General features: G+C 42.6%; 2 protein-coding genes across 3 annotated transcripts in view; one reads left to right on the top strand and one right to left on the bottom strand.

Moving 5' to 3' along the window:
- The first annotated feature begins 436 nt into the window (after positions 1–436).
- LOC145447789 (uncharacterized) lies at positions 437–26,077 on the top strand. Its single transcript, XM_080326070.1, has 3 exons — positions 437–20,642; positions 21,240–23,108; positions 23,996–26,077. The coding sequence occupies exon 1, from the start codon at positions 10,309–10,311 to the stop codon at positions 10,732–10,734; it is 426 nt and encodes a 141-aa protein (XP_080182196.1). The 5' UTR covers positions 437–10,308; the 3' UTR covers positions 10,735–20,642; positions 21,240–23,108; positions 23,996–26,077.
- The window catches only part of LOC145447782 (uncharacterized), a 29,135-nt gene continuing 22,454 nt past the window's right edge, over positions 19,652–26,332 (bottom strand). For both annotated transcript variants that reach the window (XM_080326051.1, XM_080326052.1), the window contains 3 exons: positions 25,714–26,332; positions 21,251–21,371; positions 19,652–20,656 (listed from right to left, as the gene is read on the bottom strand). In XM_080326051.1, coding sequence (XP_080182177.1) covers positions 21,262–21,371; positions 25,714–26,332 — 729 coding nt within the window. In that variant the 3' untranslated portion in view covers positions 19,652–20,656; positions 21,251–21,261. The remainder of the gene's footprint in view (positions 20,657–21,250; positions 21,372–25,713) is intronic.

Genomic DNA, 26,332 nt, shown 5'->3' with positions numbered 1-26,332 from the left:
AGGGGTCCCTTTTGATAAAAAAGGGGGCTAAATGTGATTCTCAAAGTCGGCGCTTCAGCTCATTATGGGTTGACGGGGCTTGATTCGTAAAGGGTACGCCCCTGACACCGAAAGGGTACTGAGATCTCGGAGTTTTGACTAAGTCTCGCCCAGAAATCTGAATTGAAATATTTCCGTGATTATGGGCGTGTTGCGCAGGGAGGCTGAATAACCTGGGTCGCCTGATTGACAATAGAAAAAGTAAAGTGTTTCCCTGAGCGGGGAAAAGGTGATTGCCGCAAGCGGGGCACTGCAAATTATTGTGTTGTCGCTAAATCAAAATGGCGCCTGAAATTTTCATTCAAAATGGCGCTGCTAGGACCGAAACTGCGGACCCTCGAGTTGCGCGCGAGTCATGGCTCGTGGTCATTGATAAAGCCGAAGGCGGACCAAATTGGGCACGCCGACAGGATGTTTAACAGCTTTGTAGCCAGAGAACAATTGGTCAATTGCCACCAGCTGGAACACGAATAATTTCTCATAAAAAGTATAGAGAGGAATGACTCGTTACGAGCTAGGCCCGAAATTAGTTTCCAGCTATTAAGGAGAGGAAGCTCTGGTTTATCTTTTGAGTCGGAGACCCATATAATCGGCCGCACAGCACAGCCCAATTCAGTCCGATTTTTGGGCTCGAACACGACGCAGCAGAGTTGAAGCTTAAGAAAGAAACGTAGCTACGCGCGGGACTGCGGCTGACACCAGGGTTATACGCCCAAGATCAAGGCACGGGTTGAGTACTCTAGAATTATTTCATGTCGAATGTAGCAATGCTAACGCAGTTGCGGTCATAAAAGGGTGGAGCCTTGATCGGCTGTCTACGCGCTTGAAGTAGTGCGCATTAAATCGTCTTGTCAGTGCACCACACCAAATATGCTTCCGATTGTAAAATCTCGGCCTGTACTTCCTTTGGTGACCATGTCGATTGCCCTAAATCGTGTTGGCCCTTTCAGTATGAATCTGAGCCCCTGTGCTCACAGATGTGAGCGGCTTAAGGTAAAAGTTCGGGGACAGCCTGCGGGCCGCTTGCGCCCGTGCCTATGCTTCGGACGAGCCGCGGCGAAATTTGGACATTCCAAGTGTTTAAACAAAATATTTAAAGGCCACGTGCCTTTCAAGTAAAAGGTTGAAGTTCGCTCTAAAGTTGCTGTGGAAATCCTGGCGAATTTCGCCCTAATATAACTCTCAATATTACAAATTACGGTTGGCATAAGGCGATGCTCATGGAATGTCTGTTGTTTTTTTCATGTCCAACGTAAAATATTATCATAAGTAATGTGGATTTTTTGGCGGTTGTGGGATTCTCGTTTATGAAAACCCGTCGAAGGGTACCCACTTGAAATTAATATATTAATATCCCTATTATTAATGCCGCGGCCGCAGCACCTCCAAGACTTGGGAGAGAGGCTTGCGAGCATGTCCGAATTGGGGCCTCTGGATAGAACAGGAAGGCGTGAAATGATAAAATAATTAATTGGTTAAGGTAGGCTGCCGTTTGTCAAGTGTGGGAATGTGTCTGATTTAGTGCATGCTAATTATTGTTTTTCAATAACCTTTTTAGGCGATTACTGTCAACAGGTAGGCCTACCCGGGATCATGAATGTCCGAATATTATTATGTAGGCCTATCCTGGGAGACTAGGCTGGGAAATGCGCGGGGTCCCGCTTGGAGGTGTTGCGTTAACTACGGCGATTTACGAGCGCTGCCGAGCAGACCTTACACTAAGTAAGGAATATGCACCTGCCATCCGGTGGGTTCATATCAGCTTCAAATCGGAAGTGAGTCAGGTTGAGTAAAATACTTACGGCACGTTTTGGTAGCTGGCAACCTCCAGACGGGCGATTAGTCCCTGGAGCAAAGCCTTCATTGCGAGCTTGTGGACAGATGCGAGCGACGCGATGGGCTGGGCCTTTATTGTCTCAAGTTCAAGATGGGCTTTGTTCCAAAGCGTATAGTTAGTTAACGTATAAGTTAGTTACGGATAATTCCATTCTTAGATGATTGCACGGCAATCCGGGCCCAGGAACCAGTAACTCGCCTCGGTAGCGGGAAGCCTTACGTCTACCGCAAATAGGTGCAGTAGGATCCGCAGAGCAGGCATTGCATAGCCGCTCGCAGGACCACTGTACATATCGAGCGAGTTCTAGGCTACGGCCTGGGGAAATTTTGTAGAGCGTAGATAGGGATAGGCTGAACCAAGGACTGTAACGCCCCAGGTTCAATACGAACCCTAAAACCCGCAAGGATGGGTAACAATCTAATGTTCTAGCGCAGAGCCGGGCCACGTGTGGCCCGCAAGAGAGTTTGGGGTGGCGCGTGTGGTGATTTGCGAAATTAGTAAGGTTGTTAGGGGTGGATTGCGCGGATTGTGAACTTGTAGGGCCGACCAGAACTTGATTGGTCTGGCCGCCGCCGTTGGGACGTGATAGCTAGGGTGTCAGTTCCGACGCGTTCCCAGATCCATGAGGCGGTCGCATTTTGGTGGATCTTCATACACTACTATAAAGCGGAATAATTTGCGATAGATTTATCAAAAGTAAAGATTGTCTACACGCTTTGCGCAACACGTTGTCACTCGATTTCTTACTTTTAATAAGGTTACAAAAACGCCTAATGTGTCAGTTTGAGTCGAATTACATTCGCGGTTGCGAGACTAAGTGTCGTTCGGATTATGCGGCCTCCGTTTGCACTCGCAGAAAGACCTCGAATATGAAAACTAGGCACGAACTGCATTTGTAACTGTGATAATATTCACCCGCTTTTTCGACATTCTTTCTCTACAAAATGAGTTCTGACTATTCGGTGCTTTGTTTAATGCGAACGCCAATACAATTGCCTGAAAATTTCAAATGGGCTCTTCTGAAATGCGATGCAGTTGAATTGAGTGACAAATTTCATACAAAGAGCATATCGACAAAGGGTACGTTCTTGAAATTGGTCTTTATCGCAACTTGAATAGCAATGCAAAAGGAATTGCATCAAATTTTGGAAGCTCGTGCGCCTGTGAACAATAGTTGCGAGCAATGAAATTCACGAAGAGCAAGCTAAGATCACGTATTTCTGACGTCAATTTTGAATATGGTCTGATTCTTCTTTCATTTGACTCGTTACCAGAAGTTGAAAACCTCTCACAAACCAAGCTGCGTCAATTGTCACAATTATTCTGTGTTGTTAAGGTGTAAATACATGTGTCTTCTGATTGGTATGATTGAGATCGCAGCAATGTAGGATAATATACCGAAGTGAGCGTAACCAATTAATTTGTCCTACACCCAGTTGGCAAAGTGTAGTGACTTTGCATCATCATGCATACTTCGAAAATTCAATTTGGCTTGAATGGTGACTTGACGGTACTTGGCTGGGCTCGGGTCGAAATGTGTAATGTCTCAAGGTGACTCGTGACTCGAAGGTGGTGGTTTGATCTCCACACTGTTCTGAGGTCACAAGAGTTTATGGTTATAGCTATTCTGGAACACAGTGCAACTGTATAAAAAGTGATAGTCGTTTTGAATTCAAATAAAGGGAACACTGAAAGACAGAGAGGGTCCGAATTATATGACAATTGCTAAAGAAAAGAAAAACTGACTTATGGATGATATCAGCAGAGGTGGCCAAAGTAGTCAAGAAAGCTACTCAAGTAGAAGTAGGAGTAGCGACGGAAAAATCTACTCAAGTACAAGTAGAAGTACTTCTTCAATAAGCCACCTAAAACTACTTGAAGTAGAAGTAGAATTAACTGACTTTATATCTACTCAAGTAAGTAAGTAGTTTTGAAAACAGTCTTAATTCGTTCGCATGGACTGTCAAAAGCTGCGAATTGAGCTATGCGGCCTGTGCAGGGAGCTTGATTCGTATTGATGCATCCCAGGAGGTATCAACTTTCGACATAATAACTATTGTTTCGCATCATGGGATGCAAATTATAGTACTGATATGAAAATGCGATACTTATCTTTTGTTTACTGGAACACCCCATTTTTAGAGAATATCATGGGATGGCGCCCTACCCCATATTATAAGGCCACAAGTTTAGGCGAAGAGCAATACGTAGAAAATGTATCGGATACGGTTACATCACTTTGCGTGATTATTATACGTTAATTAAAATGAAATACAAATACCACTTCTAAAAAGCGGAGAATATATTTCCTGTATTTTGTCTACAAAGCTTAAAAGGTCATCTGCTAAAACAGGTGTAACGTTCAAAAAAGCTGGATTTTCCAGATTATCAAGACACGTAAGGGGCTGCTAGATTACAATATGATAGGCAATTGCTAGATTGTGAAGCGGTAGTTTCAAACGTTGTGGTGGGCCATATTTACTGTGATGAAATATTTGATAAGGACGACAATGCGGTGTGTGAGGAACCAAGCAATCCGGTACCTAAATTACATTCACTGATACTTTCACGAAAACATATTTGTCACTCCATTACTACTATGCGCGAAGCGCAATAAAATTCCTGGGCTTTACTTGACTCTTATGAATATTAAATGTTGGTACTCCATGAAAACAGCCGCGGAATTCCTCAAGTTATCGTTCGTATTGGGGAATTAGACTACTTCTACTTGACAAACTGAAAATAGCGAAAAGTAAGTAAGTAGATCACAAAATATTACGAAGTAGAAGTAGAAGTAGAAAAAATCAGATCTACTTGAATAAGTACCAGAAGTAGAGGAAAACTACTTGAGTACTTCCAAAAAGTAGAAGTACTTCGTGACTGACCACCTCTGGATATCAGTCATATTCTGTTGTAATTCGAATGGGTGATGACATATGAAATCCTTCGCGAATATTGCCGTTTGTTCTCAAACATGCGCGGTATATAGTCCTAGTCGCCATGGATGAAAGAAAGAAGGCTACACCATATTAACACATTTTATCGATAGTATTCAAAACGGATCATGCTTAACGGCATTGATCCATATCTGCAGAAACCCGCTCGAATAATCAATACGAAAAGTATGTAATTCATTTACGCGAAAATTTGAGTAGGACAGTTAGTATAGTTTAATTAAAGTCCAGAGATACTAATGTCTAGAGATATAAAAGCAGGAAATGACGAGTGCTTATGCCGCGTCTAGTCAATCAGTTTTAATAATATTTTCATCATTTCAAAACACCACGAAACTGCGATCCAGGGCAGTCGTACTAACTATCCTGTCGCGTGTAGTAATTAGCTGCGACAGATTTGGCGAGATGAAAGTGTCTAGTTGAAAGTGAGCCTGACTCCAATCAAGGTTTGAATATGCCGAAAAACACTCTATTATTTCGTGTAAGCTTACATGGGCCGAACTATAGGACCAAGGATTAGTGAGGATGAAAAATAATCACTAGCAGCGATAAAGTTTCCGTAGGGTATGTTGCGGCGTTGTAAATGTGTGGTATCGCAGTGCGTCAATAAATATGTGCCGTTCGCTGTGCATATTTATGCCGACAATAAGGCGGGTGCCTTTGTACCTAGATATTCCATGGTTTTGTCAGCATTTTAGAGCATTCTTGTTTAGTGTTTTTGAGGACAATTTACCTCGCTGACGTAAGATGAAACGCACTAACTCAAGAATAGCGTCAGAAATATACCCACTTGTCGCATTAAGTAATAACAAGGACAAAGTCAAATTGGATTTATTATTGGTACTGCAAGCAGGCGACTCAAACCAGGCTTGGACAACTAAATAATTCTAGTCGTCTAATCTCACGGAATTAGAGCGAAATGCCAGTAATATAATTTTAATCTAATTTGGAAAAAGCTGCGTAGCTCTAATTCTAATTTTAACATAATTTGAAAAAGCTGTGTAGCTCTAAATCTCATCTAATTTGGAAAAGCTGAAAATTTTCTAGTAGTCTGGGTCTAACTCGAAATGAAAATATATTTACCTATATCTGAACGTCACAAGCGCTACTATTCCGGCAAGGTCAATACACTCAATACCATTCTGATCAGGACGTCAATGCCCCTGTGGAGACGCTGTAAATGGTCACGGAGCAGCGAGCCAGTTCGTTGGCTACTGTGTCCATTTTGTGTTGTCATGTATATCGGGGCCTTGTGTCGATTTTACGTCCTAGCGCTGAAGCGCCAGTATAGTTGCCGGCTATCTAATCGCAAACAACAATGTCAACGGATTTCCAATTGCTACCTCGATACCTTTGGTGCTAGACCTTGGAGAAGATCGACTAATATTCCAAAAGTTTAGGGCTACATATTGTGATTAATAAACATCGATACCTTGGTCACTAACTAGGATTAATAAAGGAGTATAATGTAACCGGAATTACTAGGCCTATAACATTAGGAATACTTCAGGCCAGTACTGCTAATATAAAGACCTTAGAAAAGTAACCCATGGTTGAACTTATCCACACATTCGTTTTTCGAAACTGATGTGTCGATGATGGAAAATGACGCCTAAAACCCGCTTTGTCCGCGTATTCACTTTACGAAGTGAATGCGCCTGACGAACGCCATTTTGTCGCATTGCAATCATTACGTGTACGAACTATGAAAGTTTACTGTATTGGCAAAAATCAATCTGCAAAAGGGTATTTTCATGTGAGGGTTTACTATGACGTATTATTGCAACGTGACGCCTATCTTTCTTATATTGTTCAAGTACTGCATTTACCTAATCTTTGACATCTACCATCATATTGCTTTAAGATGAAGCTAACATGTCTTAGATATGGGTATAAGTTATGAACATTTAATATGAGAATAGTTGGTTGTTACTGCGGTAATTTAATAGCGAATACTACAACTGTAGGTATTAATAAGGCGTCATAACTGACCCCGCCCCTATACTAGTGTCAGGACCCTTCACCCCAACGGGACAAAAGTTTGAAAATTTGATGTGTAATGGACCATAAGACGATAGTAACATGGGTATTTAAAGACCTCTTGGGGTAACGCATTGGAGCATATGTGAGTTCGAAATTCGCGATAAGCCTAGTCTATTGCCTATGAAGCACGATATATACGAATGAATAAAAAAGCTTAAGCACACCAATACTGGAGATTAAGGAATATAGCATGATTACAATTGGGATATTGGTTCACATATGACTATTATAAGTGAGATGGTATCATTTTGTGCTTATCTGGGACTGTGTCGTATGCATGTTAGGTGTTAGCTATACCATCAGTTTGCTTTACCAAAAATGGCGCCACCATTTTTTCATGTATGCGAGCTTTTACAGTGAGCCGAAGTATGACTGATATATGTACGCATATCTATGCCATGTATGATGTCCATATGAATTGTACAATCAGTTGTAGTATCCAATTATTGCATATAAAGACGACATCGGTGCGTCCGCTAGTTTCGGCGAACTTGTGACTCTATGCCAAGTAAATCCGCCAGTCTGAAACAGAGCCCCAAACGAAGCATCCAGTAGCAGACTATATCCAGAAAACCGGACATTGACGGAGGCATTGTGAAGGGGTTTGACGTCTTTTGAGATTGAAGGGTGATGTTCCGATGTCCCTCTGAAAAATCTTGACATGCTATTGATTGGATCGGCTGCTTGCTGCAGTTGCCAAGTATACAGAAATAAAGCAGCGCGATGAAATGGGTGCGACTGCTAACCGAAATTGCAATGCATACATAAATGAAGCAGCTCGATCAAATTTGCTGGAATCGCTCCATAACGCCGATGAGCTAAAGATGGAAAGAGCCAAGAACATAGAGGTATTGCATTCGGGATATCGTTACAACGAACCCTCAACAAACCCTGCGTTCTGTTGGACTTGGAATGCCCGATCTCCGAATCGACAGCACGCGAGTAGGCTACTTGATGATCCTAAGTAGTAACGACTCAAACAAGGGGTCGGTTCCTGGACTAATTGCAGTTTGATATCTGCATCTGGAAGACTGGGGAACTCTTATAAACAAGGTGGTCGGCAAATTGGTCAACTTGAACTCTGTGTGGTATTGTTTTTTTGTGGCATCGATTGGCATATTTTTTGTATATTTTATGCATGTATATTGTCGGCAGGAAATACCGTCACATTTATGGTGTAAACACACCTTGGAGTATTGAACTGTTATTAATCGTGCATGAATATGAATAGGTTAAATCTTGACTCGTGTTGTGATTGACGTATGTTCCGTGTGCCAACTTAACCGAGTTTTGCATAGATACTTCATTGCTGTCTGCATGATAATTATTGGAATATGTTGGTTGAATTAAGCCAAGGGGCTTGTCTATTGTATGAATAGTTTGAGCCGCTGGACCTTCCAAGGTCACTGCTTCGTTCGATCAATCTGCAACCAATGCTGCAATCAACGTCGACAAAACTGGGTTGTATAAGGGGTGTGGGAAAATGTGGAAAAGCCAGGAGATGTGGTTGAGCTCTGTGAAGTAAATCGAACCAAGTGTGGAATACTTGCATGGCAAGCGCCATGAAGCTACACTCTAATCAAATGGAGGCACCAACTGAACTTCTTCCAGGGCTGAACGTCATTTCTTGGCAATTTCAGTGGACGGGGGAGAGTCTGAAGACGAACACATCGATTACCTCCTTACTATCTGCGAACGCCAATCTATGAAAAGAAAGGATCGTCGAAGGATCACTACTGGGGTTTTCTGCGCCGACACGGGAAGCGTCCTCAAATTGAAAAACGTCGTAGAAACCTAATACCCGCCAAGCTGGAAAGAGCGGCAACCTATAGACATGAAACTACGTGATATAGGTGACTCCTCCCACGTTGACTCCTTAGTAATAATCAATTTCGACGGACTGTCGGCTCCATTTGCGATCGAGAAAGGAGACCTCTCGATATTGTAGGTCTAAAATGGATTGATCATGTACAACAATTACCAAACATAGCGACTGAATTTGAATCCCCGCCTAATGCAAACGAAGAGTTGTCTTTAGTAACGCTTCATGACGAGATCTCGTGTGATCAGCGGGACGGAACCAAAGTCGGAAGCAGTCTTCGCGACACTGTAACCGATGATGGGTTGATGGAAGCTGCAAATCAAATAAGCGTCGAGTCGGCACGTTGTCTGTGTCGCCGCAGGCCGTTGCCGCTGGCGCAAGTGTCGAGATGGTAATCACCACTGGCGCGAAATGTGTCGAGTCAGGAATCCCTGCTGGCACCAATCATAAATACGCCGATCTTACGACGGCAACTGTCTTACATTCTTTCCCAAAAGGTCAAAAAAATATGGGAAATCCCTAGTGTTCGGTCAGGTAGCCCCTGCTGGCACTAGTCGAGAAAGTGTCGGGTCAGTTAGCACTGCTGGCACTAACTAAAGATGTGTCGAGTCAGGAATCCCTGCTGGCACCATTAATGAAGACGTCGAGCGCGGAATCCCGGCTGGCGTAAATAAGGACCTGCACGAGAAAACTGGTCCTAAATGCTCTCGTGGATGCACTTGTCCGAATAACTGTAATGATTCGGCACATAGATGCATGACGACAGCCACAGTCATGAGTACTACCCCAAAAGGTTTAAACAAAGCAGCTATTGCCGGTCAACCGGATACACGCCCGGTCATGTCCGGCAAGGAGTCTGGGGATTTTAAGATGCACGTCTCCCCAGAAACGGGCCCCGGCGGCGACCGAATCCGCCGGCGTGACGGTAGGCGTGGGCACGCGCCGAGATCAGAGGTCAGATTGAATAGGTTGGGAATCCCCGCTGACAACGAAGAGCCTCGCCCTCTCTCCACCAACACCAAAACCCCGTTCATCACGAGATTTGCATTGGGCCAATAACTGGCCCAATTACTATGTAGCCTAACCTTACAGCAAGAAACCAGTCCCAGCGTGAAGACGGAACTCGAAAGTCTCTGTGCACAATCGGTAGCACTGGCGAAACTGTCATACAAACCTCCTGACTTTTGACTGGCCTAGAAATTATCGCCATTCCTGAAGGAGTCTTGACAGCCGTTTATGATCCATTTGCTTCCGAACTTGATAGCCTGCGGGGCCAACTCAGCGCCCCCCAATCCATGAAATACCAATGCGACATCGGACGTAAGGACCCATCGACTAAGCCTTCGTTTCTGGCCCTTATAACCTGACGCGGGAGGGTCAGGCGAAGGCACTAAAGGAAGCAATAGATATAATACCTGATTTTGGTATTATTGAACAAGGTTTTGCCGAATGAAAATTGGCTATTTTTGTTGTTCATGACAAAACGAATGAAAGACTACAAGACAAGGCGAGCCGCACTCGATAGTAACAAGAAAACCCCCTTCCCAAGAAGTGTACATGATCGCTTACTACAGTTAGACGTGGGTAACTCCAGCGGCGAAAGCCCATGATCCATGCACTACAACGCTGAAACACCTACTACCCATAGCTCTGGCATGGCGGATGGAAACGACGCTGGTGCAAGTTACACAATCGCAACCGATGCATGTAAAAAAAGACAAACTGTGACTGCTCATGGGAGGCAGCAGTTGCAAACTCGCACACGTAACCAACCCGAGGAAACGATGCAAACCAGCGGTGAAGCACCAATGACAACGCGTGTACTTCCAGTTACCACTGCGGACGCTCTGCAGGACTCCACGGATGACGGCGGAATTGGAATCGGAGCGTACTACCAAGATCCGGATCACAACCATAAGGCAAGTACCGAAACATTCATTTTGTATTTATCAGGAGACAACAACGACGACTCATCCACGAAGAGTGTCGAACTAATGACTACTATCTTGACGTCAACGATGGATGACGCATCGCTATAGACTGGGCAGAAGAACATCAAGGGCTCGAAACGTCCGCACCTGAATATCCCCGACTATCAAGAACCACCGTGGGAAAGACAACCCCAAATTCGACTGATTCGAGCTATACTCGACGGCTACACAAAATGGTGAGGATGGAAGGCGGATATAAGGTAGGAGGCTTATCTTTCACCGATAGGATGATTATGGAAGGTGCGAAACTGATACCTACACTGGAACCAGTGGCTTTAATAATGGCGGTAACAGGGTTGATTGCTCTGTTGAGTGTGATATGGGTAAGTTATATAAAGTGTCGTCGACGTAGAACCTTAAGTCGCACTAGGAACACGAGGAGACGAAACGGAGCAGAGCAAAGGATGGCGATAAGAGTACTACGGAACACAACGGAGAATTACCGAATTTGAAGGTAACAGAATTGGTTCTTAAAATTTACTTGTAAATACAAGATGTATGAAGTTTGTATAGGAAAGTAGTGAAGTGTGATGTTATAATTGTGGTAAATCGTTAAGTAAAATTAAGATAGGTATCAGGCGTACAAAAATAATCCCGGCGACGCATGGTTTGTAATAAGTTTCAAGTGAAGTATTTTACGTAATGGGCGTAAACGGAAAAAACTGAAACCTCGTAACTAGATTTAAGCTGAGTCATGATAAGCTAGTTATGTAACGTAGAAAAATAAGAAAGGCAGTGCATCGTTTATAATAGGTATCAAGGGAAGTATTTTACGTAATGGGCGTAAACGGAAAAAACTGAAACCTCGTAACTAGAAATCTGCTGAGGTGTGAAATATCAAATCGAGAGAACAATAAAAGAAAAAGGTTGACGTGTGAAAAGATTGAGTCAATAAGGTGATCACCATGAACGGGTAATGTTGGTGTATAGTGCACTAGTTCCGAAAAATCTCTCTTTGTACTTTGCTTTTGCCTTGGAAATGAGATGCACGGTGCGATTCCTGAAACGTCGAAATCTTTCTCGTTCATGTTCTGGGCAGTTCTTGGTGTCTATTCGGTTATGCCACCGGTTACGTTTACGGATAAGTTGAATCAGCTTTGTGGTCATCCACGGATTTCGCTTCAATTTTCTTTGACTTCTCGAAAGGCGCTGTAGAGGTGCAAATTGTTCCAGCAGTGATTTGATAGCAGACATAAACTCTACAAATGCCAAGTGCATGAAAATCAGCCATCTGCACTGCAATTGGGGACTGGAGAGTAAACAATACTATGAGGCCAACCATATTATCAGATGTACCATGTTGTACCATGTGTACCATGTACCATGCTTGCCATTGTTTCGGATACTTGACGAGATTGGACGGAGTATCTCGGAGTCTGGGATTGAGCTCTTCGGCGTCGGAGGGAGTTTTCCTCAGACACTAAAGTTGTCGGAGGGATTCGGAGTCTCGAAAAGCACTATCCGCTCATCACTGTAAGTTAGGGTTACCATATTTCTGCGAACCAAATTGCGGACACTCTTCAGTGCCCACTAGTGGTTTTCAAAATGAGTTATGACGTCACACAAGCAAAGCTATTTGCTCATAAACCAGAGGTGGTGACGATCCAGTTCAGGAGTATGTGGCTGTGTGTTGCGTAACCGAGACCGAACGCACATGTTTCCAGCCCTTTCCCGCCCACGCTATAGGGTATTCGATGCAACTTCTGGGGGGGGGGGGGGGGGGGTGCTTAATTGTTACATGAATCTGGTTTCTATATGCATCTGGTCGTTAAATTTTTTGAATGAATTCTGTCAATAATACTGGTTGTTCCATACTCTCTGCCCACATGATCAGAGTTAGCGGTAGAGCTGGTGGAGGATGATGAGTTCGAAAATACAGGTAGCGTATTTGTACAATGTACATGTACATCGTTAAGTCACGTTCATGTCCTACGATAAGATTGTTCATCAGCCTTATGCCGGTGCGCACCACGGAGCTTTATAAACACCCCAGATCCAGTTGTTTCCAACCTTTATATTTTTTTACGACTCCATCTCCAATTTGAAAATGTTTCGTGGCCCATATCAAAATTTGACTAGCTCATTACTTAAAGAAGTCAGCACCTATGCCCAGACTTGCTCACGGGCTATTTTTGGAAGCTGTTCAACATATTCGCAAACCCCAGAATAAAGGCAAACGACCCCACGTTTGGAACCAGTATCTTTGAATAAAGCATTTAAACGGCCTTAACGGTCTCTTACCGTTCTCCTAATTGCGATTACAATTAGGCTTATTCCAGTAAATGAAGGTTGTTTTTATTTATATTGTATTGAAGATTTTGCGAGGGTTGTAGTCTCAATATTAAAATCAATAAATGTGATAGTAAATCGCGCGGAGAGCGAACAAAAACAACATGCATCAGCATAAATAGTCCCAAAAATAATGTTTTTATGTTGATTTACGAAAAAATTATGAGCCTACATCAAGTCTTCAAAATTCCGGACATTTGGCAAATTTTAGAAATTCCTCCCGGACGCTAGTTTGAACAGTGAAATTCCGGACATGTCCGGGAAATTCCGGACATATGGCAACCCTAAAAGTAACTAAAGTAAGTACCATGGTAAGAAACGTGCTGCCACCACTGAGCTATAAACACTTGCCAGTATTTCGACCTTTCCAGCAACATTTGAGCCGTGGATTTTATGGTTGTGGGTCGAAAATGGTGTTCGCAAGTGATTCTGATCTAAAAAGTTACTCTTCTCAAAATATGATGACTTGGTACCGGTTTGAAACCAGAACCGTTGCTTCCTTTGCAGTCCATTGGTACATTCGCTGCTGAAAAACACGTCTGAGAAGTGAAGAAGAGTGTATACAGGAGTGGAAAAGTGGAGTGGAACTGGAACACAGGTTCTGAATTGGGCTATCTCTAATGTGAGCTCCGGTGATTGCCTGGGTCTGCCTGCAACAGCTTTCTTCACGGTTCGTGATGAAATCGTCTGATGGCAGTATCCGATCCGCCGGTCGTGCGTTTGACTATAGAGATTGGAGGATGGAGTGACGACTTATCTAAATGCCCCATTGATATTCATCCATTGATGTTCATCCGAGACATATTTTGTTGGCGTGATTCTGCAGTAACTATCTAGTTAAAATGGATATTTATGGTATTATTGCAGTTAATACTTTTAATATTTGATATTGTAATAGTACTAGTGCATATTCGCACAGAAATACTCATAATAATTAAACTGCACTATTTATACACTGGGGGCAATAATTTTTAACTCCCTTTTAGATCGTTCATGCTCCGCTTTGCGTAGTGAACAACGCATTGTTACGAGCACGACTATCAATCCCTTGTGAAATTCAGATGGTGAAAGCAGGGATATCTTGAAACTCTAGATATCCTGAAACTTCTAGATATCCCTGGGTGAAAGTTGGAGAAGTTGTTGATAATAACGCATATTTGTCGATGGAATGGGTTGGCATATAGGAGGTTGAATAGTTATAAAGGAATGTCATACAAATTTGATGTCTTAATATGGTTTTATAATTATAGGCTGATTTTGGATACTTGCGTGAAGGACTTGCGTTTAATCTCGTGAATCTGCCATGTATTCTAACTTCCCGACGAGAAAATCTCGAAATTGGCGCGTTACGGACTTCGGGGCCCACAACTTGAGCTCATGAAAAGTTACCTCACTGGACGCCAACAAATGGTTGCCATCTCAGACACCTTGTCCTCTCCTCACCCGGTGACCTGTGGTGTGCCCCAGGGCTCAGTACTTCGACCAGTCCTTTCCACCTTATATGTCAACGACATTTTTGAAACCTCCTCATTGAACACCACACTGTTCGCTGATGATACTCACCTCCTCTCTTCCGCATCTTCGACGGCAGAGCTGGATGCCCTGACTGGTGACCAAATGCCCAAAGTCCATGAGTGGACGGCCCAGAACAACCTTTGCATAAACGCCTCGAAATCGCAATTGCTGACAGTAAATTCAAAAATTAACCTAACCGTTAATATCGCTGGTCAGCCCGTTTCCAACACAGATAATGCCAAATATCTCGGAGTTTTACTGGACTCGAACATGTCCTGGAAGAGTCATATTCAGTCCCTAGAAACTAAATTATCACCGAAGTGCGGCCTGTTCTACAGCCTTGGGCGCTTCATGCCAGCATGGGTTCTTCTGATACTCTTCAAATCCTTAATCCAATCGAAGTTACATTATGGCATCCTCTGTTGGGGGGCTGCCAGTAAAACTGCACTCAAGCCACTGCAGAAACTACAGCATAAAGTACTCCGAATCATAGCTAGGGCCCCAAAGGGTCCTGGCTGCCCATCCAATAAGTCGCTGCTGAAGAGATTCGGCGTCCTAAACATAGAAGATATGCGGAAACTAGAAATCGCCAAGTTTATGTATCAGTTTCACTGCGGTCGTTGCCCCGAATATTTCACTGACTTCTTTACCTCTGAATCAAAAGCGCACAAGTACAACACACGCGCGTCCACGTCGTCCAAATATCATATGATCGACCGAAAAGATCATCGCTCCATCAAATATGCCGGACCTGCTGTGTGGAACAGTATCCCACCGGCCATCCGACAGTCGACGAGCATGTCCACATTCAAGTCGAAATACAAGCAATTACTAATAAATAAGTACAGTCCATCCTCAAGATTACCGGACCACGACTGACCTATCGATCTCGCTTCCCATGACATATGCCGCCCTATTTCTTGTCGCATTATTTTTCTATACTATCTTCTCTACTTTCATTCAGTGTGCATGCCTCCTCTTTACACCGCCTAGGCCAAGGTGGGTGTCAGATTCCATAGACTACTCCTTGTTGCTTCGACATCTTCCTGTCTTTTCATTGTATCGCATTTTTGTGGTGTATTGAACTGATAAAATTGCTAATAAACCAATGATGATAAAATAGAAGTCATTATTTTACCGCATTCGATGTTGTTGATCGGATAGGCTAGCTAGCTAGCGGTTGCCTCCTTCGATTATATCTGCTAGCGGGCATTGCTGTGATATTATCTAGAACCAGTGAGCCATCTTCTTGTACCTAGCCGGTATTTTAATTATTATTTGAGTAGCGCAACGGAAATAAAGTTCTGAATGTTATGTTTGGGCAGAAGTTTTGATTCCTTTATAACATATACTAAACGTGATAGTTATGGCCGAATAATCATAGTGGGAGGATTGGGAATCAATCGACCAGGAGGAATTTCCCAATGCTTTGAAGGAATGGATGAGTGAAGTGGAATCAGTTGTGGCGTACGTGGCATATTCCCCACCGTGACGGAACTCAATAAGCATGGGAAAGTGCATAAACTCCCGTCACCAACTGAGCAAATTGACATCGACCGAGTAATTGACATTTTGAAGATTGCTTACCACAATCGTTATTCTATTTACAAGTTTGGGCCACGGCTTGAGGAATTGGATTTAAATCTTGTTGTTCCACTTGTCAGGCGCGCTTGAATGCTGTGTTCTGTGACATTGGTACTGATGGCATATCTACCATACTACTACCCCGAGCTACCATACCCCAAATTTTGCTGTTCAAATCCGCAGCTGATTGAACCAAATCTGGAATATGTTTGTGCCTCTCTGTCACTGGCAACTCTTTTCTTGGAAAACGGATCTTCCTTACTTTTTATATGAATGAACATATCAATTGGAATCGTTTGGTGCATTGGTTTCTTCATCTGAGTGAGAGATACCACGCACACCTTTATGAACATCTTTCAGGCAATAAATTTAGCTTAGGCAGATCTCCCATTTTGAGTTGCTTTCTGGTTTTCAGCTGAATGATGTCAGACTCCTCAAAATGATTCTCGCAGATCTCGGCTCTATTGTAAATTGCCCTAGCTGTTAATTCGGTTGAAGTTGAGACAGCTGCTAGCTTACTTCTCCAGCGACATATTGATACGCGGATTATTCACATAGCTACATCCAGTGGTGGCTTTTGGGGTGGGCGAGGTGGGCGGTCGCCCGGGGCCTCCCTGGTCGAAGGGCCCCCCTCTTTGGTTTTAGCGCTTTTTTCAAGGTTTGTAGCGAATAGACGTGGAAATTCTTGTATCAATCAAGAAGATGATTGCGTTCAGATGAATCAATCATCAAATCTCCGCATTTGTTATAAATGTCCCATATCACGACAATCATCAAGCCTCTGCATAGTGTTAAGTTTGAAGGCGAAAGGGGGTCTGGGGGGCGAAGTCCCCCAAAAGCTGCGATTACATACTTATAGCCCCCCCGGAAGTCTCGCCCAAGGCCCCCCAATCGCAGGGCCACCACCGGCTACATCCACTACCCAGGGATAGCGCAGTTGTTGACCATAATTGCAGGGGCGGTTCTATTATTTTTATCTGTGTAAGACGCGAAATGTACAACGGAATATAAGGCAATGCGATGTAGCTCAGTGAACAGAAAGGAAGATGTCGATATTGATATTTCTTGATTGATATTTTCTTTGCTCTTTTTCATTCGCTTTCCGTGGGTAGGCTATCCGTTTTTTCATCGTTTGCGTATATGCACAAAAACAGTTTGGGCAGCTCTGTACCGGTATCATCGGCTGTCAACGGCCACTCAATTATTACCGCATAAAGCCTTATCAATTATAGCATTGTCTACGAGTTTACGGGATTCGAACATATAGTCGGCCGCGGAACTTATCGCTGAATAAGGCATTGCGGGGAATTGATTTCAGACTTGTTCTGGGTTGAGAACAGTCGTGAAATTTTTTTAGTGAGAGCATATTGATGCTTCCTCGTAACATGCAAAATTTTAAACGTCTACCTCGAAAATTTCCTCCCTTTATCGGCGGTCAAATTCATCCATGTATTTTCGAAATTGCCTATACTTTTACATGTAAAATAGGACAATCGGACTTTCGCGAACGGAATTTGACTACGCAAAGTCAAGCGTGACGGATCTAAACTGAGAACAATGAGTCGTCGCTCCATCCTACAATCTCTATAGTTTGACCATAGGTCCTGTATGGTGTCGACACAGGCAAATCTCACGCCTCAGTGAAATTGTATCACGTCACAATTTACATTTGGCTACAGGCAATTTGACGGTCATTTTTGACCGGCTTGCCGAGAATTAAATTAGGTAAAACGGATATCAATCGAAAGCTGACTCTGCACTGATTACGAAAATATAAATTTTATTCCGCTCGTGGCCCTGGAACTCCCACAACCAGCCTCGAATTTTTCATTGTTATGGAGATTGGCATTGGGACGCAACAATGCTGAACAATGCTGTCTGGCTCTTTTTCTCTTGAGCTACTCTCTCGTTTCGCCAGACAGCGCTCAAATATATTACCGTTGATATTATTCGAAAGTTACAGTCGCGCTGATTCAGATAATATACATTAAAATTTCATCAAGGCAATGGAACCACCCCGAAATAGCTTTCAAAGTCTGAAAATCGGCATTGTTCTAAACAGTCGAAACGACGCAGCACAATGACCATAACGATGGCCCTTGCGTGGTTGCGATTGTTCAGAACAATGCCGATTTTCAGACTTTGAGGGATATTTCGAAGGGGTTCCTTTGCCCTGATCAGATTTTGATGTATATTATCAGAATCAACGCGACTCATGTAGCTTTCAAATAAGATAAACTTTATTAAATTTGAGCGCTCGGGTCGTCATCTATGGGATTAGCAATTACGTTCCCGTTTCATGCTATGAAGCGACAACAAATCTGCGAATGTAGCATCACTCGACCGTGAATCCCTTGATGCGCATGTATCCGTAGGTTAGTTATCTATAGTTTGACAGCCCTGCTATACTGTTGAATAGGTGCAGCTATCTGGTTGTGTGTTGAATAGGTGCAGCTATCTGGTTGTGTGTTGTAAGTAACCAAGTCCAAAACAACATTTTCCAGCTCACTTTCGCCCAAAAAAGCAGTGATCTTGCGCCCACCATAGGGTAATCGAAGCAATTTCTTGGGGGCTTACTATATGCATCTGGTTGTTAAATTTTGTGAATGAATAATTCCGTCAATAGTATTGGTTCTTCGATATGTTGCTATAAAATGCACCAGCAGGTTGCACATCCAGTGTTTTCCAACATTTTTGGTCGCGACCTCATTTCCAATTTGAAAATGTTCCGTGGTCCAGGTCGTCCTGCTCAAAAATTGACAGGCTAATACTCAAAAAGGCCAGCTTGTCCAGACTTACTCATAGCCTATTTTGGATGCTGATAACGTACAACACCTTCGCTATCCCTAGAATAAAGACAAGGACCCACAGATTTAAAACAACTGTCTTTGACTAAAGAATCGAAACGGGCTTAACCAACTCTAGGGCAATACCGTCTTCTTATAATTGCGATTACAATTAGACTTATTTCAGTAAATGACGGGTATTTTTATTAATTTTCGATTGCATTATTGGTAGGGTAGTGCGTGGTCTCCATATTAATACCAATATACGTTGCACTAAATCAGCAAATCACAACGCACAGCAAAATTTCAAATAGCATAAATCTGCATAAAAATAATATTGTTTTGGCTGATATACGAAAATATTTGGAGCGTAATTCAAAATTCCAGATTTTTAAGCATATTTTAGAATTTCCTCCTGGACGCAGTTTTTGCAGCGTAATTCCAGACATGTCCGAGAAATTCCGGACGTTGGCAACCCTAAAATGAACTAGCGATGGAAAACGTGCTTTGTGGCTCGCAGAGAGCCGGCCGTGATACGTAGGCTATCGTCAAAACACCTCAACCGTGTAGACGAAAACAAGACGAATTCCTTCCTACCCAGCTCGAGTCATAGGTGAAATCGATATGACGTGTCTGCGAGGACGGTGCTTCACTTCATTCCAAGTCAGAAGGCAGTTTCAGCAACGAAGGGTCACAGCTAAAGACTTGGAAGTTTTGATCTCTGAGCACAATTACAGTTTTCGTACCATCGGTTTCTCCGCGCAATTTCGTGCTATGCCAAGGAGACAATGTCAATAAGCAGTCTATATATATATTTCACTTTCGGCTGTTACATCAGTCACGAGAAAGCAATCAAATGAATCACAATGATAGATATCTATTTAAACAACAATTAAATATTAGTGATAAATAGGGCGATTTTTTGACCTAAAAAAGGATGATTTTGACCTAAAAAATCAAAATTGTACCACTTATCTTTATTTCTGGTTGGAACTGGCTGTCCTAACGAAGTAGTTGGGCCTGAAAAAAACGTTTTTGGCTTAGAAACAGACCAATTTTTACATGAAAAAAACTAATATTTTAACGAAATCTGGCCCTATGAAGAATTTCATTAGTTACAACGTATTATGGCAGAAATAATTAAAATTTGTTGCAGTACAACGAGATATACTTTCCTACATTCTTGGGTAGAGAGTATATGTCTTTACCAAGAAGCTTGCCAAGAATGGAGAAAGAACGTTTAACAGCAGCAGTTGTGGCTGACAACACTCAAGTTGTGCGTTCGCTGCTGGTGTTGCTTCATTCTGACAATCTTGTCTACATCACAATTTTTCATCATGCGCTTCTTAATATAAGAATGATGCAATGCCCAAGAAGTCTTTCTTCAGTTAGATCCTAACACCGCATGTCTACCTATTTGTTTTATTTGACCGCTTATGATTCACGATGAGCAGACAATTAGCCGTTTACAACGGTAGGCCTATAGAGTAGGTTACAAGCTGTAAAATATCAAATGATAAGTTCACCGACAGTGCAAAATCTACGATACAAACGTAATGCAGACGTCAAAAAATTTTTGAATTCGTGAGCAATTTTGACAAATTTTGACATGTCAAAAAAATCGCCCTGGTGATAAATATTATATTGTCAATATTCAAATGCGATAATGAATTATGAAGGATGAGCATCAAGCTTTCATGCATCTTCTGTTAGGAATTTGGTTCAAGGTGTGCTAATGCACCGACGCTTTGAAGAATCCGTCATACGGTCATCATCTTCATTGTTTTGCACTTGGCCTGCAATTACAAAATATTTGTGGATATTCATACGATACGTTTAGTCATGACTTCATCTCATGTCCTTATTTATAGCCAGACGGAAATAAATACAAGGTTGTATGAATGACTCGTACGTTTACCAGTTCAATATAGTAACGGGGCTATGCATGGGTTGGGTATAAAGAGTTCTGGCCTATATATCCCTGCCCAGGGCTAGGTTTTCGGAAAGTCACTAAGTGGAAACGTCCAGGGCATGCGGAAATTGCCTTCATCCACATATTATCCGTACATTCTAGGGCGTTTCAAAAGTGCAAATGACGGAGCATAGTAATTACCACAACGAAGCAACGCGACAGTTAGTTAGTACATATAGGCTTAACGACCAATATGACGTCACAGTAACAAGATGCAAAATCTGATGGAGACAGAACCGAAACCTTGAACATCGTGTCATATAAAACGTAGGGTGCATCGTCGTTATCCACATGAGCACATTTACTCGTTTCGTCACGTTACGTCAAGAGATCATATGCTAATTGACGAGAGTCGAGAAATTGTAAAATTTTACCATCATTTCCCCGTCGCACGGCGCAGAAAAGAGATTATATTTACCTTCAGTCCATTCAAGGGGAATTTTTCCCTTTTCTCTTGTAGTAGATTACGATTGCAATAACACAAGCGATCAGTATAACTACTGCAAGCACGATTGCTAGTATGAGCCACCACGGAACGCCTGAAAAGCAATGAAACAGATATAATAGAATACTAGATATAGCTCTAGCTAAGAGTAGAGCGGGGACACAATCAGAAGGAGTAGAGGTTATTTTCGTTTGGTATCAGAATTACGGCTGCTGTGAATTGCTATCGAACTTTGGATGGGGTTAGACGTCTATACCTAATTTTGAGAACATTATTTCCCGGCATGATTCTCAGAATACCAGCAAAATGAACGCAGTTGGGAATCGCAAGGCTGGTCTGAACACAAACTAATTTTTCAGACTTCGTTTTCCAAAAAATTGGACCTGAACAGATATGCAGTTCTGCAATGTCGGTGAACTTACCATTTAATATGTTGCATCTTGTAGCCTATACTTCATCAGCCTACCGTTGTAGACGGCCATTGTGAATCATAAACAGTCAAACAAAACAAATATAGGTTGACATATGGTGTTATGCTCATCGTGCCTCAATATCCTAACTAAAGCAAGACTGCGTGGCCATTGGTTCTTATATTAAGAATAGCATGATCAGAAATTGCGATGTAGATAACGTAGTCAGAATAAAGCAACATGTTGTGTCACCAGCAGTGTAGCCTACGGTCAACTTCAGTGTTGCCAGCCAACAACTGCTGCTATTGAACGTTCTTTCCACATTCTTGGCAAGCTAAGGACAGACACTTTCTCTACCCGAAAATGCAGGAAAGCATCTATCGACGTACTACAATAAATTTTAATTATTCAAGTCATAATGCGAGATGTAACTGTTGGAATTCTTCATAGGCCCAGATTTCGTTAAAATAAAGAGTTTCATGTAAGAATTTGTCAGTTTTCAAGTCAAACATTATTTTCAGGCTGAACTGCTTCATAGCCTAAGGACAGCTCCAACCAGAAATAAAGATCAGTACTACAATTCTAAGATTATGTCCGATAACGCCTACTTTACAAACATGAGGGCAAAATTTTGTCAAAATTAATTTTTTGACATCAAAAATGTCAAACTCTTCATTTTTTAGGTCAACATCTTCCGTTGCTTAGATAAAAAAAAAACATCGCCCTAGTCATAACTCAACGCAGTCTATTATCAACGATGGGAATAGCACGGCGAGGTGATCTCATAACAGCAATGCGTTATGATGAACGTCGTTCAGACTTCACGGTAATCCCGAGGAATACCGAGTAGTGTCAACACATCGCGAAAATTGCGGACTGGTTTGAACGCTAACATTTCCGGGGAATTTTTGAGGATTTTTGTCCTGATATGAACGTAACAAATTCTGGACATGTTTCTAGGGTTAATATCAGAATTATTGCATGAACGCACCCTAATAGTCCGATCGATTCGTCAGAGAACTATAATTTGCGACTGCACAGACTGGGAGTATTGATAGATTTTTTATAGCTTACGGGTGTCCATAAGCAGAATTTCTAAATTACTTCATGTCCTGTAATGTCCAAGCGACCAAGCATATAGTAATTGTAACGTACTTTTGGTCGTAGCCTAGTTACGATAGTACGTTATATTTGGCTCGATTAGAGACTTGGCTGTATCAACATAGACTGATCGAGTAGCTTGCTAACTCGATTCCAACCGCTACCTAGTTTCGATGCGTCCTATTATCCGAGCCTACATCTGAGACACGGTCAAGTAATTCAAGCAATTACAGAAATAGGGTCACAAATTTATCAAATGAAAGTCCACGTCAACTTCAAGGCAGCGGTTACAAATCGGTTAACAACAGATAACTCTCTAGGTCAGGGGTGTCAAACATTCGATTTCATCCAGCCCGCGAAGCAATTTTGAGGAAATGAAAAAAATATTCAAGTCTTTATTCAGCACATATCTAACAAATGCTTTGATTTTTAGGAAGAAATACTTCCATCAATTATTCACTCAAGACAGCAAATGTCGAGTATGTTCATAGGCCACATTATAAACACCCCGCAGCGGTGTTATGGTTTCACTCTAGTCCCCATTAGGAACTAAGTCGCTGGCATTGACATCCAATTCCACGAAGGCGTAATGTGCACATCGAGGACAGATGTTTGGGAAAAATGGACCAAAATGTAATTCTTCACAGAAGCGAAAAAACCATTGCCAAACCGTTATACGCAGGTTACATGGAGATTAAAATGCAATTCAAATATTTGACGTCATACTGATGCAGCCGTTTTGACTCAAAATGTCCCTGGTCTCCATGAGATACCGGGATCGTGATTTAATCTCGATGAACCAAATTCCAACGTCCGAGTTTACAATTGAATCTCTTGTATTCCTCACGACGTATACCCAGAGCTAATACCAAATTACGACTATAACGAAGGAAGCATAGAAATATGCCAACTTATATCGTGGTTAGAGCCACTGTTCGGGGGAGTATAACTTCAACCGGCCAAGCATCCTAGTTTTCTCAATTCCATTGTTTGCGAATAAATGTGTTACTAGAATGGAGCCCCTTAATAGTGATATAACGTAATATAATATCACGTTAATAGGGATGGTAATAAGGTATCAAGTGGAAAACAAGGGAATGGATTTTGAGGTAACATTTTATAATCATTTGACTAATCCGGCTCGCGAGCCATCTGAAGGTTTGAATCCGGCCCGCGACGCAAGTTGAGTTTGACACCCCTGCTCTAGGCTAAACTTATAATCTAAATGAATAATCACAATTATCTCAATGATGCACCAAACAATACAATAATCGAATCCCTTATACCTCTAGTCTTGGCTAATTTGAATCACTGACAAAAACTTATTACCAACACCAAGCGACTAATCTTCAACAAGTGCCTATAAAGACACGAGGGGAACATCTCCCCAGAGAGGGCACTATTGAGCTGTGAGGCTCACAATCACTTGACCATTTCTCGTGTTACAGTAATGGCTGGCAGCCTGCTAAAACAGTGGTTCCCAACCTTTTTGTCTTCATTCCCCACTTCAGATTTATTCCGAGCCTTCATTCCCCACCAGGACCGTAACAGCGCTTTGTCATCCCCACCAAAAAAACATTGGTCTTGGGCCCCAGAAGCCAGAACCACCTCAGCCCCGCTGAGCCTGTACGCGCTTCCTTGTAACTTATCAGCTACATTGGGTCTACTGTTACGTGCGTCACCCTATTTCGACTGAACGCGCCAAGCGCAGAAAATTTATATAATTCGTGTTGGAATCAGCTAATATGATCGGGAATTGCATATATTTTGCTCTCAATTTTTATCCCCGCTCTGCTCACGTCATCGGATTTGCCGGTAGGGCTGAGTGAGGTATGTTGGAAAAGGTAGGACCCCTAAATAAGAAGAACATATTCGGGCTGACCCGTTGGTATATTGACTTCGTTACATTGTGCTATTTCGTGACCTCCTATATCTGCTATGTCAAAAGATATGGAAATCGCCAAAATTGAAAGGCACACACGATTCGAAATTGGTATTGTTTACTGATAAATAATTTTTTCCTGCGGAATGGCATTTGTCGTGTGGGATTCAGATCGCCAGGACAGGAACATTCGGTGCCAGCAATTTAGCCAATTAAACATATCTGTATTTTGTATATACATCGACGTTTTGGGTAATCGCAAGGACATTCCTTCTCGGCCAAGGTCCTCTAACTGCTGATCGTTCTGGCACACTTCTCGGAGTTGCATGTTACATGACCTATAACTTCATATGCCTTGGTCGTCGTGGCGCAGTAATGGCCGACGGCGAAGTCGCCATTGCTATAAATTCTACGTATATTAGTGGGGAAAGGTACCCAATAATCAGATATTCGGCAGCATTAAATCGCGGAAATGGGGGGTGGTTGCGGCAGTTACGGTCCTGTTCCCCACTACCCAGCACTTTTGTCATCACAGAGCAGCTATTTTCTGGTTTGACTACACAAGACGCACAGTACGCAAGACAATCGCCAATAACTCCAACATAAAACGTATTGTGAACCGATACCAGTAACGCTCAAAATATCGAAAAAAGCGTTATTTCACGTTAAACTAGTCGTTCCGGATGCGTTTGTGACGACATCATCGGCCATCCAGAGTTAAAAATGAGGTTTTGTGAACAACACGCAAGATAATTTTCGATACATATATTCCAGACCAGTTAACTGGTAACGGTAATTGCGCATGTGTCTCCGTGAATATGTAGACTGTCCTCTACATAATTTTGAACAACAAATGCGTCTATTCCCCACCAGAAACCATTGAATTCCCCACCGTTTGGGGACCACTGTGCTAAAATATATGCTCTCGAACACCATAAGACAGATGCCATGCATCGGGGTTATCGGTGATAGTGATCGGTTTCATCATTATCAGCTCAAAATTCCGATGGAGATTATAGCTTATTGGGTGGTGCAATACTAACTTGCTGGTGCAGGCTGCGTTGTTGTTGGCGTGCCGAGTGTGGTCTCATTTCCGATCGTAGTAGCTGCCGTCGTTATAGTGACCACAGGCGTAGTTGACATTGACTTGAGTGAAGTATAAGAGGTTGGCAATGGCGTTTCCGATCTGTTCGTGTCCAGTGTTGGCTCGCTTGCTGTTGACGTGGCGCGAGTAGAAGGCGGCGTTGCTACGGACGCTGTCGATGTAATACTTTGTATTGTTGAAACGGCTGGCTCCGTAGTGGTATCTTCACGCTCCGAAACTGTACTAGGCGACGATGTAGAAGTAATATCAGCATCAGCAGTCGTCACATACTCGGTTGTAGATGGTGTGGTCGCCGTAGTCGTCGGAACAGTACTGCGTGATGTTATCACGCTACTAGCAGTGGTCGTAACGCCTCTTGTAGATAAGGTATCAGCCGTTGAAATAATTGAAAAGGTGTTAGCGGATCCTGGATCCGTGCTAGGACATGCAGTATTGATAGCTATGCTTGCTGGAATGCTCCCCCCGCCTTCATTAAACGCAATCACGTCAATAGAATATGATTTGCACGGAGAGAGACTGCTGAGCAGAATCGATGTGTCCTCGATGTCTGATATTAC

The sequence above is a fragment of the Botryllus schlosseri genome, chromosome 10, assembly GCF_051294905.1.
Source record: "Botryllus schlosseri isolate E-star chromosome 10, Bs_hap1, whole genome shotgun sequence".
Classification (NCBI taxonomy): domain Eukaryota; kingdom Metazoa; phylum Chordata; class Ascidiacea; order Stolidobranchia; family Styelidae; genus Botryllus; species Botryllus schlosseri.
Note: the sequence above shows the minus strand (reverse complement) of the source record. Positions and strands in the feature narration are given on the sequence as shown.

What these genes read in the sequence shown, in the direction of transcription:
- LOC145447789 (XM_080326070.1), top strand. Translation starts at nt 10,309, where the DNA reads ATGCACTACAACGCTGAAACACCTACTACCCATAGCTCTGGCATGGCG.